Source organism: Candida orthopsilosis, assembly GCF_000315875.1.
Source record: "Candida orthopsilosis Co 90-125, chromosome 4 draft sequence".
NCBI classification, from domain to species: Eukaryota; Fungi; Ascomycota; class Pichiomycetes; order Serinales; family Debaryomycetaceae; genus Lodderomyces; species Lodderomyces orthopsilosis.
The window spans coordinates 1,304,461-1,321,556 of record NC_018297.1 but is presented as its reverse complement, the minus strand read 5'-3'; the positions used below and the strand labels follow the sequence as shown (position 1 = coordinate 1,321,556).

The following is a 17,096-nucleotide window of genomic DNA, read 5'->3' as shown; positions in this document are numbered from 1 at the left end:
ACCAAGCATCACACAAACCCAGCTCTTTTACACCAAGGGAATATATGATAACTACATCGCAAATACATTATCAGGCACACCTTATGCTCTGTATCTTTCCCTTTATTCTAATACCCGATACAGCAGGCAAAGCGGTTGTAGCTAGAAAATTTTTGGTTTTACGTTATTAAGTGCATGTTTATACATATCGATCCGAAAAGTAGGCTTTGGAACCGAATATTGCCGTAAAAGTTTGTCGCTTTCAAATAAGACAATATATCCATGACTATCGTCTGTATCTCCCCATTATTACCATGCGCATCATCACCATCAACTTGGCTTGTTAATGGTTTACTGGTTTGTCCACTTGTCTAAGGAATGGCTGGAAAGATAGCAAAAAGCAGGTCCCCTTAGGGTTATAGCCAGCCCTATTGTTGTTATTGGTGCTACCGGCTTATTTCTTTTTTTTGTTTGTTTGTTTTTAGATTTTCATGTTAGCCGTTTTCTATGCGTTGATATTTTGTCCCACATTTCTCTCGGGCTGATTGCCTCCTTTCTTCTCTATCGTCTCTACTTAGTATCTCCTTCTGGTCATCTAGCCGCCTAGACCCAATCAGCTCACTGAGAGAACTAGATAAGGCGGTAACTCTTGGATTACCCAGAGCACATCAGACTTTATTCTCTTGAGTTCCTAATTTTTTAATAACGAAGCAAAGATGTATGTTAGCCCATTTACAAAAAACAAACCAATGACAAATCTTAAAAGCACACGAGAGTTGACGTGATGTCGTCACAAATTATCAGCTCCCTTGTGTAACTCTTTGTACCAAATCAATGTGTTTATGGTTTATCTTCTTTTATTTTTCGTTTCGTGAACATGTGAGGGGGGACGAAGTGGAGCAATGGGGGATATAAGTGGAGGAAATACCATTCCAACGTCTTACAAGCTACAAGGTCTATGACAATTTTGATAACCTCCATTGACTCCCTAGTTACATACATCTACATTTCTATAAAATATACCCCACCTGCCTTCCACATCAACCTTCCTCTTTTCTTGGTACTCATTTGAATTCATTTTGACTGTACCTTACTTTCTAACAGAACTTCCGTCTTTGTGGTGGTTGGTGTCCGACAACTATTTCAAAACTTTCAAAATTTCATCCAATTGCATACATCCTCTTCTAGATAAGTAATACTCCGGGACCACAACGGCCGGTGAAACATAAAACTTTTTCCATTCTCTTTTTGCACCAACCACAATTTTGGTGTAATGAAGTTTGTGTACATATGGATGCAATACTGAAAAGTAAAAAAATAAAAAAATAAAACAAAACGGTAAACGTTTTGATGTACACACGACCTTTCTCCTCGGTTATAAGAGCATTAGTAGTGTACATGCTAGAACTCTTTTTGTCCGTCAGTTATAATAATAATTCGGAGTTAAACTCTTTAAATCGGATTTATAGCTTCATATAAAAAATTGAAAAGGCGTTTAATCATCGATGTAGAATGTTATTTCCGAGATGTACGGATCTAAATATGAAGTCTTCAATTTGCCACTCTTGCTTTCGTATCGGTCGGTTTCATTCCCGGATACTTCTGTTGTAGTGGCCACAAAGGAATACAACTGCTGGTTCCACTCTAAACAAATCTCGATTGTAGTTATATTATAGGTTGCTATAGACGCTGTCAAGGGGGGGCAGGAGCACATCTATGAGAATGGAAGGATGAAGAGACGTAAAATGTGACTTGTAGTGTGGGAGATAATTTTGGTTGCAAATTATTTCTTTTGCTTGTTTTTGAATTTTGCATCAATTTTTGAACAAATTTTAATACACAAGATAACATGTGTTGTTTTATTGATATCTTTTTACTTCAATTACAACTGTACTATACAATCGTTATTTTACAGCTTCCTACCCATATGAGAAATATTTTAAAGTTGTTTTCGAACTAAACCAGTTTGTAATTACCCTTATACAACTTTAACTCGTTACTTACCAATCAATAATTACCATAATTTTCTATAAAACCACAATGCTCATTCCTGACTTCTCATTCGTTTGTTTTCCCTCAGGGCTCTCAATTTCCATTTCAATGGTCTAAACTCTTTCAAAATTAGGTATATAATAGCACCAACAAATCTGAAAACAGCCATTCCAGCAACAATCCACAAAATGATGGTTAAGAACACTTCTGAATTACCTGAAATAGAACCATCAGAGTTGGTTGAAGATTTATTGGTGAGTAATCCAACTCCAGCTGCATCTAGAACAATGGCAATTAATATGGCATTTGTGAGCATCCACACCAAGACGGTAATTGTACGAACAAACGCATAGTATGAGTCATCTTTAATCAGTCTTGACTTGACAATGTCTACTTCTTCTGGAGGCATACTTCTAAGTTGCTCCACTTTATCCAAATAGGTATCACTGAGTCCTTCATTAGTATCAGGAGCAATTAACAAAATATTATCCTTATCCTCACCCATTGATTTTGCCGATCCTAAATCTTTTGCTCGCTCAACCCCCTTTGTACCCCATGAAACATCATGAATATTGCAAAATGAATAAATGTTGAGCACGTTAACGTAAGTGGGAGATAACAAAACATATTGAACAAATGATGTAAACATAAAACTTGGCTCCCCATAAATGAAAGCACCGACAAAGTACAATGTGTATGTTGACACCACCGACACCACTAAATCTCTAAATTTGGTATTGGTAAACACCATTGACGCTGTGAAATCATCCTTGTGGTCCTTGATGATTGCTTGAGCCGTATGAACAGCAAGAAAAATAGCAGCAAAAATCAAATACGCCATCATGATTGCGAAAAGATAAGCAATCACTTGGTAAAATTTCCTAGTACCACGAGGCGTGTTCCCAAAAGCCAAAACAAAAGTACACACAATTGATCCAACGTAAATCCATAAGAAAATTATTGCCAAATATTTACCTGTTTCGAAATGCATATCTTTAGCACCCAAATTAGCAGTCAATATTCTGAAAACAAGGAAAAATGATGCTAATGAAAACCAAGAAACTAAAAGTGTAACCAATTGATAATAAAACTCCAACTGTAAGAACAATTTTCGTAAAAGCGAATGATTTGAACGCCAAAGTTTAGTCCAGTGGAAGACTGCATATGCCGCGGCAAATAGCGATCCATTTAACCATCTTCTTCTTTGCAAAACAAACTCATCAATGCTTTCAGGAACATCGGTTTCTGCTTTTGCCTCCTTGACATACCGCAACATGTACTTGTGATTTTGTTTGGCAACCAATTCAAAACACAAAATTCTATCCTCGGCTAAATACATATTTGATGTGAAAATTCCAGCTTCTTGAAAATTTCGTTCCTTAATCTCTTTTTCATCATCTTCAGGGTCATTCACTTGACTATTTAAGTCCAAATATTCTCCTTTGAAGTATTTCTCTAGTGGTCCTTTCCCGTTGACATTCAATAGAGCTTCATATCTATAAGCACTGAAAGCTCCCGGCAACACCGAGATAAACCCAAACACACTCTCCATTGGTTTGTCCAAAATATTGGAAATTTTGTATTCAAAGTTTTGAGCAGCAACCAACGGATTTGCCAATAATCGTTTACCAGTTCCCAATGATGCCCTCATTTCACCACAAGCACCGGCAACATTTGGATCTTTGAATGCTCGCCAGAGATAAAAGAATGCATCCTTGGATGGTTTGGTACCGCAATCCAATAGCATCACCACTTTTGGGTTCAAAATTGGTGCAAATGCTTGGAAACACCAACGATGAGAGTTAATCTTTCGTGAGTTTTTCTCCTTGAGACAAAACAAGAATTGCACTGGCATTGAATTGGGGGTCAAATGAACATGATCGTTGATGGTATCAATCCCAACCGTGGAGGTGTATTCATAAATATGTGCTTTCACTGGTTTGTCGTTAATTTTGGATTTCGCATACCCATCTTGAAACAATCCAAGTGCTGATAAAAGAATTTGAGTTCTTTTGTTCAAATGAATGCGTCCATCACTGACAATACAAACAACAACTTTTTTCCACGAATCATCACCCCAAGCTGGGTCAGATCTTTTCCTTAAATCTTCTATATTGTCAAAAATTCCCTTCAATGTTCTCGCCAAAAGTATTTCATCTTCATTGTACATGGTGATACAAACCATTATTTCGGTCTCTCGACGAGGCTCATAAAGTACTTGACGTAGATTGTACTTGTACTTGATGTAATTTGAGGGCCCGCAAGTGGCAGCGGTATACCTTAAAAAGGACATTTCTCTTCCGATATCACCAACCTTCTTGCAATATGTGTCGAGAAGAGCTTTTGGAGCTGGGGCGTCTATGATGTAGTTACCATTGATGAGCCTCGCCTTCTTTATTGTCTTTGTATACTTTAGATTGGAACTCTTGTCGTCATCGTCAAAAGTAATGGTGGATCCTCGACTTTTAGTCTTTTTGATGGAGTTACCAACTCTTCCTCTATTTATGGTGGTGTTTCTTCTCAAGATATCACCATCGACTCCCGAGAACAAACTATCATCATCACCATAAATGTCAAAATCCTCATCGTCTTCATATTCTGTATCGACAAGTGGATTTATAAGGTAATCTTCACCGGTTGAAAAGGATGGATGATTCATATTATAAACTAAACGGTCATGGTCTGTGCCATAATCTTCATAGTTTTCATAAAATGGATTATCCAAGCCAGGATTGTATGCAAGTGGAGGATATTTCAAATCGTTATTGAAAGAAACCGTTTTCTCCTCTTTGGGGACTTCGTAGTCAAACATATCATCATCATCATCATCATCATCAGGAACATTGTATTTTTCATGGTAGTTTTCATTGACAACTGTACCGAATGAGGAGTTGGTAGTATGTCTGTACCCTTCTTCCTTGTGAGCATTTAATTGACGTGAGTTGGCCTGAAACAGACTTTTGTCACTAAGTGAAGGTGTTCTTTCAATTGGTGGTACTTGGGGGTGGCGGTAGCCTTGGTTGTATTCCACATTTGATGTTGTTGGATGTACTGTGTCTATATCATCAAATAAGTCGTCATCTGAAACATACTCAAATGGGTTGTGTGACATTATAAATCAGCCCTTCAAATTTAGGATGGTGGCTTTATAGTGATATTGGGCTTATGCCAAGTTTGAAACGTCGTATATATAAAATAAAAAATGGTTGTCGTGGCTTTTCGATGAGTACGCCCAAGGGTCTCAATGTTACTCCTTCTTTGTAATGAGGTCTAATATGTCACTCAACCAGTGCTATACTGAAACTTGACTGAATAAGGTAAGAACCAAAGATACCAAAGATAAATACCCCTGTGCTAATGCTAGTGATAATAATGATGATTTTTCAAAATGGTACCAGAGTAGCCACTAAAAAGACATCTTTTTCAAAACTGTTTAGTTTAGATCTCACTGTTTAAGTATACATGTTCCAAATTGGGTAATATAAGTGGGTGTAAATAAATATAGAACTCATTTGTGTTACAGTTTCATAGTTGTTGTTGTTGTTGTTGAAATCTATTTTTGTATATTGTGTTTATTTATCAATTGTCTTGATTAGGAAAGATACAAACAAAGGGATATGCAACACTTCAATTACGAAATAGATATAGCCACACTCTTACACTATATGCGTATATATACACTAGCTAGCTAACTAACTAACAACCACACCCACTAGGCAAGACCAGGATGAGAGATTCTTCGTTCAATGGACACTACATTCGCATTAATTACTTTACTATATACAAAGCTAATGATACTTACCAAACTCTTAACCAAAAAATTTTGCATACTTTGACTTTTCTTTCTGTTTCTTGACATCCAATGCAGTTTCTACATCATGCATCTTCTTCAGTATGAGTCCATCATCAGGTAGAATATTATGTGCTACCTTCAAATCAGCGAGTGATGACTCCAACTTATTCATTTCAAAGTAAGCCAGACCCCTCCTGAAACACGCCTTTGCCTTTTCCTGTTCTGAAACATCATCCGATTCCAAAAGAAAGGTGCAATACTTGATTGAGTCAGCAAATTGCTTCAATTGTGAGGCCACTAAACTCAAATTCAAATAAACCTTTTTCTTTACTTCTTTGAACTTTCTAAAATACTCGGGACTCTGTTCTTGATCTGGATCAAACTCAACAATATAACGTAAACACTTTCTCCATTTCAAATAGGCTTGCTCTTTATCTCCCCTTTTGAACAAAATTGTTCCACTTTCTTTAATTCGTTCTATAGCCGTGTAGGCAGATTCCGAAGAGTCTTCTTCAATTGTTTGGTCATCGTCGGGATATTCTTCGTAAACGTCACCACCAACTTGATCGTAACTAGCATTGAAGATTGGTATATCCATAGATTCATCCCATTCGCCACAAGATTCAATAACGACGGGAACGGTCGGTTCATATTGTGAAGTTGTGCTCACTCTCTCAATTTCTCTAACCACAGATTTCCCATGTACTACATGACCAAATACCGTGTGTTTGTTTGCCAAATGAGGTTGGGGAAACGTAGTAATGAAGAATTGATCACCAGTATCTTTCACGTCATTATTAACCCAACAAAGGCTAAATGTGGGACAGCTTTCACATAAATTTTCCTCTTGAAGGGGCCCAGATCGGCCATTGTTGCTTTTCAGTGTGTCATTGCTTATCTCTTGTGCTTGTATGACGAAGTTTTTGATCACCTTGTCAAAGTGAATACCTTTGTAGGAATGAAATGTTTGGTCTGTAATTTTTTCGCCACGACATAGCTCGAGAAATCGGTTAGTTGATTTTGGAGCTTGTTGATCATATAGCTCTAGTACAATACGTCCAACTAGTTTGGAATCAATACTGACGTCTAAGTACACCTTAGGTCCAAGTGATTCGATTTTCATTCTCAAAGTAGTTGTTCAAAAATTATTGCAGAGAGAGATGAGACACGGAAATAAGAGAAAAAGAGTACAAGTCATGCGCACGTGACTAGGGATTGTAGTTTGAATATTTAAGTGCAAGAGATTACGATGGGAAATTAGTACTTAAAGAAGTGTTATTATCGAACAACACACTAGCTGCGCAACTATTGCCTAATAATGCACTCACTCTCATGCCGACGTCCCAACTGTAAAAAGTCACCTTCTTAACTTTATGATATCTTTCTCACTTTTCTTTCAATGTTGATAATCCGCTTTGCAGTTTTTTTTTTTTCTCAATAGAATATGGAATGCACTTTAATATAGAGAGGGTATTAGCCAGATGAATATATTCCCATCAAAGAATATTACAAATGCTTGTCAACCGAGTGAAAACATCCCTCAAAGCAGTTCCAAATTGTATAGCTTTTACTAGGTACTCCAGTACAAGTTACAATTCACTTCTTCATAACTCGGTGGAAAGTATCAATCAAATATTGGAAAAGAGTGATCGATCCTCATACCTCTTGGCTCAATACATCCCCGAACCAGCTCGAAATACATTTTTAGCTATTAGAGCATTCAACCTTGAAATTAGCAAGATTAATGAAGGTGGGAAGAATGTACAATCTCGAGCATCCATGGCATCAAGGCAAATGACCCAAACTTTGGGGGTGTCAACTGCAGATTTGAAATTCAAATTTTGGAGTGATTTGTTACTACGAGTGTTCACAGATGATCCAAATAGTCTGCAAGATTTGGGTGAACCAATTGCTATTTTACTAAGAGACGGGTTGAGAAATAATATGAATATAGATTTGTCTTACTTGCAAAAGTATTTACAAACTAAACGTTCCTTTATAAAAAATAATGCGTCGTTTGACACCACTAATGAAATATGCAGTTATGGTGAAGGAACTTATTCTCAACTCAATTATTTGACCCAACAAGTGTTGCTATCTCCGTCTATATCTCCATCATCGATTCAACTATTACAAAATTCCCCCATTTTACAATCACTCGTTACGGATATTGCAGCTCATATAGGCCAGGCAACAGCCATAGCGGCAATGATTACTGGATTGAGGTATTATGCGTCGACGAGAAACCAAGTGCCACTTCCAGTTGATGTTATGAATAATCATGATATATCTCAGGAGAGTGTTTTGAGATTATTTCAAGGACATATAACCGATCCAAAAGATGAACAGGACTTGAAAAACAAATTGAATCTGGTTGTTTATGATACAGCGATTGTTGCAAACGATCACATGTTGACGGCAAATAAAAAATTAAATGACTTCAAGAAGGAGGTAGGACAAGTAGTCAGCATGCATTCAAATGATAAAAATTTCCGAGCTTTTGCCAAAAAATGGAGAGGTAATATACCCGATGCAATTTTCACTCCTTTGATGGTGGGCATCCCCACGAGTCTATATTTGAAAAGATTGGAAAAACATGACTTTGATGTATTGAATACCAACTTACAGCAACCAGAGTGGAGACTTGCTTGGTCGTCGTTCAAAGACTATTATTTCAGGAAGATCTAGTATTCTCTATTCATATTGTGTAGATCTAGTTTTTGACGTTAGCTTCACTAGTTTCCTGCTTGGATTTTTTACTTAATATCTTTATTGGTTTGAGTTCCTTCAAACTAGATGCTGGTTCATCCTCATGCTTTGTGATGCCACTTTCTTTCCGTTCTCCTCCTCTCTTTCGATTGCGTTGTCTCAGGCGAGACTTGGAACCACCTGATACGTCTTTCTTGTTTTCGGGGGCTTTAGCAGTGGTAGGCACCTTCTCGTCTTTGCTCGCATCTTTACCGGCTGTCGCCTCACCAGTAGTTCCCTGCTCTTGAGCCCGTCTTTTTCTCTTCTTCTTCCTCTTTTTATTCTCATTTTCCTTTCCCTTTTCTAAACCTTTATCGGCGTCTTGTCCATCTTCTTTCTCCTTCTCCTTCTCCTTCTCCTTCTCCTTCTCCTTCTCCTTCTTCTTTGCGTTCTGTTTTGTCTTCGCTTTTGGTTTCTTTTGCTTGTCCTTTTCCTTTCCTTTAGCTGAATTCTTACTCTTGGTGTCCTTTTTATGCTGGCTACCTTTCGAGAGCGGTACTGATTGGTCCTTACTAATTTCCTCTTTGTGCCTCTTGTTCAATGATTTATGAATCCTTTTTAGATCAAAGTCATCCAATCCTTTATCTAAATATAGGAGAAACTTTTTATAAATTTCGTCATCTTCCAAACGACTGGAATTCTTATCGACTTGTGACTCCCTTTTCAATATACTAAAATTTTCAGACGTTGTCATCTTTTGGAAAACTGACTTTTCCACAATTGGAATAATAGAATCCTTCTCATCCTGAAAAGGTTTGTTTTTCACAAAGGAATGAAATTCGGATGAATCGGGGACATTTCTGAAGCTGACATACGCCCTGCTATAAATAGGAAGCTCAAACGGAGTCAGTGGATATGAACCCTGAACAAAGTAGTGAAGATGTATTTTCGAGGCATGATGAGGATAAATATTTGCCATTTGATTTAGAAATTCGTCTTCCTTGAGGCCCGGAGGTAGTAACCTAATTGATAATTTGACATACTGTTCCAATCCGCCTTTTGAAGCCCTTTTACTGGTACTGGTATTAGCTGTTGGAGCAGGGGTGATGACACTCTCAGATCTATGTTTTGTTGTGTTATGACGCTTTGTTGCCGTAGTTGTTGGTATAGCAGCTTCTGGGTGTCTTGTTGGTGCTATCGACGTCATTATTACGTTAATTTTAAATATTAACTGTAACAATAGCTCTGCGTCATGCAAACTTCTTTCAGGTCTTTTCTTCCACAATGGCAAATGGTCAACCGGTATAGCTTACTTTGAAACTGGGTATTAAAGATTTGAATTTTTTCACCAATTAAAAAAAAATCGATAACTTTCCTACGATTAAATCAAATGTTGCATCAAAGTCTTGAAACATGGATAGCTTCAAACTATCAATGGTATCGGAAAACATTAGACCTACCAGTAACGATACGTGGCACATTATTAATCTGTATTCGAAAAGACAGTTGTTGAGCTAAATTCTCCTCAAAGGCGCAATTCATAGATCATGTTATGAACAAATGATCGAAGTCAATTGGCACTGGTATTGGAGTTACTACAGCTGTATATATGATGGACTGGTATAAGGTGCGTCAAAAAATGAGCTTGCTGACTTAAAAGCTTTTTCTTGGTTGCTCCATCGCCATCTATGGAAGAACCTTCAGGAGCATACATAATCAGAACGAAGCTCGGAGAGACACTCCAAAACAGATACCTCCCCTCTTGTTGACTAGTATATTAAGACAGCATGAGCATTGTGGAATACGGATTTCTCCAAAGTGAAAGAGATGCTCGAGTCTAGGTCAGGGTAAATTGCCATTGAGAGATGGGTGAACTACAAGTAATATTGATTAGTCCACAATGCCTTGAACAAGAATTGGGCTTATGTTTTATCTTGCTGGTTAATTATTTGAACACCTGTCTCAACAACGCAAAAAGTACCCATTATGGTTGATTGCAATTCCAGTTTTTCCTGTATTTTTCAATTGTGGTGGAAGAGCCGGTGGCCGCAACACGGATAAATAAGATTTGAAATGTCAATGAAGTGCAAATTTTATTCTTTGACGTGTTGGACTTGCGCACTTTCTATAAATTGAAGAGATCATGAAAAGGTGATAGTTTATATAGCTTTCCGATACACACCCAAAAACTTGAAGCGGTTGACTGCAATCTTTACAAATTCTATTAACGGAGTTACAAGTGGAATTGAGTTCTTTTTGCAGTGGATATATTTTAGCGGATTTAAGATTTTGTTATCGACTTATGATCGAAATTGAAATTCACAATTAGGAAAAAATTGGCTGCCAAAATTCTTTTTTTTTTTGGTATCTTTGCATTCAATTACCACAACCACTCATTCAAGTCCACAATAACAAACAATTACAGCTCTGGGTGCAATCACAATCATCTAAAAACACACATCACATCTACATGCACCTACAAAATCGTCTCCGATGGGTCACTGAAATCCCAAGAACACTTCATAATCTTGAGCAGCAAAGGTAGACTTTTGATTCCACAAGACAACTGAGACAACAACTACCTTTTCAGCAACTTCTCCGATGACGGGTTAGGGGAGTGGATAATAAGTGACCCGCTTTAAGTGGAACCCAAAAGAACTATGTAAAAGGGACGTGTCATCTACTTGCTTGTTGAAAGTTTTAGTCTAGTTTGAAGATTTTAATTTTGGTTAAAAAGACTCAAAACGGCCGAGTAGTGAGGCTAAAGGTTGGATTAGACATAATTCAGTCATATGGTCATAAACGCCATTTCTCAAGAAAACGTTTTTGAAGAATTGAGAGAGAGAGAGAGAGGTGAGGTTGAAAATTTGGTGAAAGAAGGAAGCGTTGGAGTTCAGTGATTAGTCACAATCACAAGGAAGAAATGGACGTGATAATTTAATACAAGTTGGGAGTTCATGCATCAATGGGATTAGAGATCAGATGGGAATGTACTCATCAATGGAAGTAGAGTGCTACGGGTTTGGAGGAGGCGATGCACCAAAGGGTTAAAGTAATTATGGAAAGGAATTTACGATTACAAGGAGAGAAAGGAATGATTTTCAAAAAGGTCGGAATGATACCGGTTCATGACACCCACACATAAGGTGCGTATGGTATGATTTGGTCAAATGTACGAGTTAAAAGTGTCGTGTGTATTCTAACATCTCTATGTAGTTTATTTTATTTTCTATAAAAGATCCTTGAGATAGCCTATCTTCAGAGAAGCTAATGGTGTTGATTCTGATCAAGCAGTGTCTCGGATGCACTTGCAAATTCCTTAGCATTAATGTGTCATATTGGGGGAAGGGGGGCTATAGTTCATGATCTCATTATCGCAAGAAGAATCTACCCATTTATCATAATAGTACCGACCCTGAAGGGAATACAACTGCATAGTTGAGTAATCAAGTGCTACATGCTACGGTAAATTGGCTCAAAGAGCTTTGGGTCTTACTCGATAGGATGTCCAACCCTGCATTCAAAGGTGCAAATCAGTCAACAATCTTAAAGGATAGAGGAAAATGGATAAAATTACTTACCTTTGTTACAAAACATTCTGTCGATAACAACATGCTCCTTGAGAGGAACGGTATATGTGCTTTTGTTGTAAAGAAGAGACCCCAAATAGAGGCAATACACCTAAAATACATCCAAATTCACACTCTAGAAATTATGCGCACATAGATTACAGGTGGGGAAGTAAAAGACAAACAATATTTGCTAAATATGGTTGAACTTAAGCACTGTAAACCAATACAGCTATATAGCAGAAGTAGGTTGCTATGGATATAGAGGGTTTATAAGTCCGTGTATAAACAGAGCTAATCTTTTTGCAATAATTAGTACATTGTGTCGCAGTTTGCTAGTGACAAGAAAGAAAGCTATACAACATTTCTTGTTGGTCGTGTCGTGTCTTTTGAATTTTTTTTTTTCTTTTTCTTTTGGTCTCAAAAGCCAAAACATATTTCACCTGCAACAATAACAACAATTACGGCAAGAATTTATATAGACTTCGTTAAAAGCATTACCAACAATTATTTACGCTTGTGCACTTGAGGAACTGTATAATCTCACTTTCCATTATATAAATTATTAAAAGTGTGGACCATCTTAGAAAATGGAGTTAGATCATAACGGTATTTCAAACGGGGATGGGACCTCGAAATGGAAGGACGGCTATGCCATAAGCATTGATCCTATCACACTTGCAGTCAATGAATGCATGATTATGGTATCGGCGATGAGGCGATCAAACAGGTGGTCATCAGGAGGGGTTTCTTCATTGTTCAATGCAGGAGACTTTTTTGGAAGGAAAGACGATGACGACACTTTTTCTGATAGCTTGGACATATCGTCCATTCTCAACAATCACAATTCAAACTACGAAAAGAGTGTTGAGGCTAATAGCATGGGTGGAAGCATGGCCAAGCACCTGCAGGGAAATCCACTACTTTCGTCATTTCTACAGCTACGCTCCATTCTATTGGAATCTAAGGACATTTTTGACATTGACAGTTTGACCATCCTTCAACCGTTCTTGCTAGTTATAAAGTCATCCTCCACGTCAGGATTTGTTACGGGAATTGCATTGAACTCAATTTCAAAATTTATCACTTATGGTGTCGTATCGACAAAGTCAAAGAATTTGCAGAATTCTTTGATCCAAATCGTATCCTCACTTACCCACTGTCGTTTTGAAGCGGCAGAACAAAGTTCTGATGATGCCGTTTTGTTGAGGGTATTGCGTTTGTTGGAAAAATTAATGGAAAGTTCCCTCGCAATTTTACTTCCTGACGATAGCGTGTCAGAAATTGTGCAGACTTCCTTATCTTTAGCATGCAACAAAAAGAGAAGCGAAGTTTTAAGAAGGGGTGCAGAGATGTCCTTAGCTTCGATCACTGTGGTAATATTCAGTAGACTTAGAGACATTGAGCCTGACAAAGAGATTGCCATTGATCTTCAGACAAACTTTTCGGATACAAAACTTCCCGAAGATACTATCGGTGGTACACTCTTAGCTGAGAATATTCAAGCAAATGCCTCTCAAGAGCAAATTGCTGTCAATAAGGAGCTCCAAGAAGAACAAACGTTGGAAAACAAGTTGGAACCCTCATTTGGAATTAAATGCATCAATGAATTTCTCGGAATCTTGGTGTCAATCATATCCCCATCCAATCAATACCAGCATATGGAGAGTACAAGAGTATTTGCTTTGTCGCTAATCAATACAGCTGTTGAAGTTGCCGGGTCGCAAATATCGAAACACTTGTCTTTGTTAACTATGATAGCTGATCCAGTGTCAAAACACATTTTACAAATTATCACTACGACCGAGTCATCGGCGTTATTGAAACCTGCACTTCAGTTATTTTCTACAGTTTCCATTGTTTTAGGGAAAGAATTAAAACCACAATTTGAGCTTTCCATGATATTGATTTCAAGGTCCATTTTGCCCAAGCAAAAAGACAGTAAGAAGGACCACGCAAGAAACGGTAATCTACAAAGCCGATCTCCAATTGCGAAGGAACTACTTTTGGAGTCTTTGAGTTTGCTATGGTCACGTAGTCCCACGTTCTTCACCGAACTTTTCGTTGAGTACGATTGTGACTTTGATAAATCGAATCTTTCAGTAGACACAATTAAGTTCCTATGTCAATTATCATTGCCAGAATCGGCACTCAATACCACGGTGAATGTTCCTCCTTTATGTCTAGAAGGAATCTTGCATTTTTTAAATGGAGTAAATGAAAGATCGAAAACATTTTCCTTAGACAAGGAAAAATTGTCCGAAAATAACCACATCAAGAAGAAGTTAAAGAAAAGCGCATTCATCAAGTGCACTGAAGTGATCAATAAAAACCCTAAGGAGGGTATCAAACTCTTGGCAACGGAGAATTTTATCAGCGATGAAAAAGATGTTGGCGAAGTTGGTAATTTTTTCTTTACAAAAGCTGGAAGATTAGACAAGAAAGTTCTAGGTGAATTTTTAGCCAAGCCTTCCAACTCAGATCTCCTTCAACATTTTATCAAATTGTTCGATTTTGAAGGCTTGAGGGTTGATGAAGCACTTAGGGTCTTGTTGAAAACGTTTAGGCTTCCTGGGGAATCCCAACAAATTGAACGAATTGTTGAAACGTTTGCCCAAGTTTACATCGCGTGCCAGAAAGATGGTTTGCATGAAAACAAATCGGCCACGTCCCCTGACCATGAAGACACTACTAAACTGGAAGGAGATAAATCAGAAGCAGTAAAACCAGATAAAGATTCTGTTTTTATACTATCCTATTCTATCATTATGCTAAACACCGATTTGCATAATCCACAAGTTAAACGCCAGATGCTCTTGGACGATTATAAACGAAACTTAAGAGGTACATACAATGGGAAAGATTTCCCTGATTGGTACCTTGCCAAAATATACCTGTCCATAAAAGATCGCGAAATCATCATGCCTGAAGAGCATCATGGGACTGAGAAATGGTTTGATGATGTCTGGCATAATTTGATTTCAACGCAAGATTTCACCCAAAGTGGACATGTGAATTTAGAAAATACCTCCATATGTGAATTCGACAAGGAGTTGTTCAGGTCAGTATTTAATGATATCGTCAACATGATTATGACCATCTATAAAGAAGCTTCTGATGATCATGTATTAACGAGATTGATGTCATCATTGGATAAAATTTTCAATATATGCTTGGCGTACGACATGGAAGAAGCGATAGATGAATTAACATGCAAATTGGTTGAGTCTAGCAATTTATCAAAGACAATATTGCAAAAGGTTTATGTTGATGACAACATTCGTCCTGAAATTCCCATCACTCAAATTAAAATCGAGGGAAGGAAAGGTGACTTATTTGTGAGTGATTTGGCAGTATGGTTTGGACGTAATTTCAAAGCGCAATTGGCAGCTGTGATGTTATTTAGATTGATCAAGAAAACAAACTGCAGAATAACTGATTCGTGGAGCAAGGTGATCGAGGTTGTGATGAACTTGTTTGAGAATTGTTTGATTGATCCCAACATTTTTTTGGAGTTTCAGAAAAAGATTCAACTTGGGCCATTGCCAAAGGTCCCTCCTGTTTTTAAGATCCAAAAAGCAAAAGCTTTAAACAATTCTGGTCTCTTGTCGACCTTCTCGTCGTTTCTCAAAGGATACTCTGATGATCCACCTGAACCCACAGACATTGAGGTTGAATCAACGATATCAACTATGGACTGTTTAAAGTCATTAAATGTTCCCAGTATATTTGCAATCATTTCCAAAAGTGAACTGGCTAATTTGCGCAAGTTTATAAACTTGTTGCTTTCAGCACTTCCTGATTATTCTGAAGATGTCAAGAGAGTGTATGAGTCGGAAACTTTATTTATTTTCGAAACTTGCGTTTGCTTTTGTTTGTTGTTGAATGATGAACATTTACAGCATATTGTTTTAAGAAAACTCAAAAACCACAAATTGAGCGGTCTCGGTGAATTGAGAATCATTGCTTACAAATTACTTTTATTGCGATACTGTAAAGATGAAGAGGAGCTAATTGCTACCGTGAAACATGCTGGATCTGTGGACAGAGATATTGCAAGTAAACATGGGACACAAATCGTGCTGCCTTTGATGTCGTTAACGGATGAAGACTCCTGGTGTTGTAAGATATTGCTCAAAGAAGAGTCCTACTGGAACACCATGCGATTTTACGGGTCTTTGCAAGCTTACGCCTTTGATATAGTTCCTTTTCTTGAAGCGCTCATTAAAAGTTCTAAGCAGGAAATAACACCAGAGAATTTTCTTCCTATTTTGGGGCTTTTGGATGAGGTTTCTTCCTTAGGTGCGATCGGGTCGCAATACGAATGTGAAAGTGCACACTCCGCTGTTAAAAATTCTGATGATCTGTACTACAGAGAGGTAGTTGCACTTTCCAAGAAAACAATTGATTTAACTTTTTCCCTAGCAGTAATGCTGAAAGAAGAAAAATTTCAAAAACAGGATTTGTTCTACTCAACGGTGCAAGCATTGGCTCATCAATGTTTCAACCCATGCAGGGAAGTTAGGGAGTATTCAGTGAAGAGTCTTTCTGCGACGGTTTTATCCTTTGAAGCTAATGATAGAGTAACATTTAGTGGTATTTTCGACTATGGTCTTTTCCCTTTGTTAGCTGAATTAACTAAGTCCGAGGTATTTCAGGGCGGAGCCAATGGGTTTGATAAAACATTCAATGAGATATTTCGCCTTCTTTGCAAGGTGTTTTTGAAGCAGATTGACAAGTCGGATGCTGATACCATTGGAAAAGTGTGGGTAGAACTTTTGAATTGTACTGAGAGATTCTATCTTGCTAACTCGATGTCCTTGACCCCTGAAATGACAGAATCTAGCTCAGAGAGCTTGAAAAACTTGTTGTTGGTTTTGCAAACGAATGGGTTTTTATCAAAGAGTAACCCTGAAATTGTACAAACCACCAAAGAAAAAGTACAGAAATTATTTCCTCATCTAAGTGAGGAGCTACATGTTCATGTTGATGCAAATTTGAGTCCGGCTGAACAGTGAATAGCCAAAATAGAGAAGAGAATGATAAGTAGACTGATGGATTTTATAGTTTTCGTT

The 17,096-nt window shown here is 37.7% G+C and overlaps 5 protein-coding genes across 5 annotated transcripts; 2 read left to right on the top strand and 3 right to left on the bottom strand. All coding sequences in view use genetic code 12, as the record gives it.

The window, feature by feature from the left end:
* Positions 1-2,023: 2,023 nt before the first annotated feature.
* CORT_0D06430 (Chs8 chitin synthase) lies at positions 2,024-5,083 on the bottom strand (the record flags this gene model as incomplete). The annotated part of the gene is made up of 1 exon (XM_003869563.1): positions 2,024-5,083. One exon carries the CDS (start codon positions 5,081-5,083, stop codon positions 2,024-2,026), a length of 3,060 nt encoding a protein of 1,019 aa, XP_003869612.1.
* Positions 5,084-5,780: 697 nt separating this feature from the next.
* Positions 5,781-6,887, bottom strand: CORT_0D06420 (peptidyl-prolyl cis-trans isomerase; the record flags this gene model as incomplete). Its single annotated transcript, XM_003869562.1, has 1 exon — positions 5,781-6,887. One exon carries the CDS (start codon positions 6,885-6,887, stop codon positions 5,781-5,783), a length of 1,107 nt encoding a protein of 368 aa, XP_003869611.1.
* A 389-nt stretch (positions 6,888-7,276) lies between these two features.
* On the top strand, positions 7,277-8,452 carry CORT_0D06410 (hypothetical protein; the record flags this gene model as incomplete). The annotated part of the gene is made up of 1 exon (XM_003869561.1): positions 7,277-8,452. The coding sequence occupies one exon, from the start codon at positions 7,277-7,279 to the stop codon at positions 8,450-8,452; it is 1,176 nt and encodes a 391-aa protein (XP_003869610.1).
* Positions 8,453-8,477: 25 nt separating this feature from the next.
* Positions 8,478-9,659, bottom strand: CORT_0D06400 (hypothetical protein; the record flags this gene model as incomplete). The annotated part of the gene is made up of 1 exon (XM_003869560.1): positions 8,478-9,659. The coding sequence occupies one exon, from the start codon at positions 9,657-9,659 to the stop codon at positions 8,478-8,480; it is 1,182 nt and encodes a 393-aa protein (XP_003869609.1).
* A 2,952-nt stretch (positions 9,660-12,611) lies between these two features.
* Positions 12,612-17,039, top strand: CORT_0D06390 (Gea2 ARF GTP/GDP exchange factor; the record flags this gene model as incomplete). The annotated part of the gene is made up of 1 exon (XM_003869559.1): positions 12,612-17,039. One exon carries the CDS (start codon positions 12,612-12,614, stop codon positions 17,037-17,039), a length of 4,428 nt encoding a protein of 1,475 aa, XP_003869608.1.
* Positions 17,040-17,096: the final 57 nt, after the last annotated feature.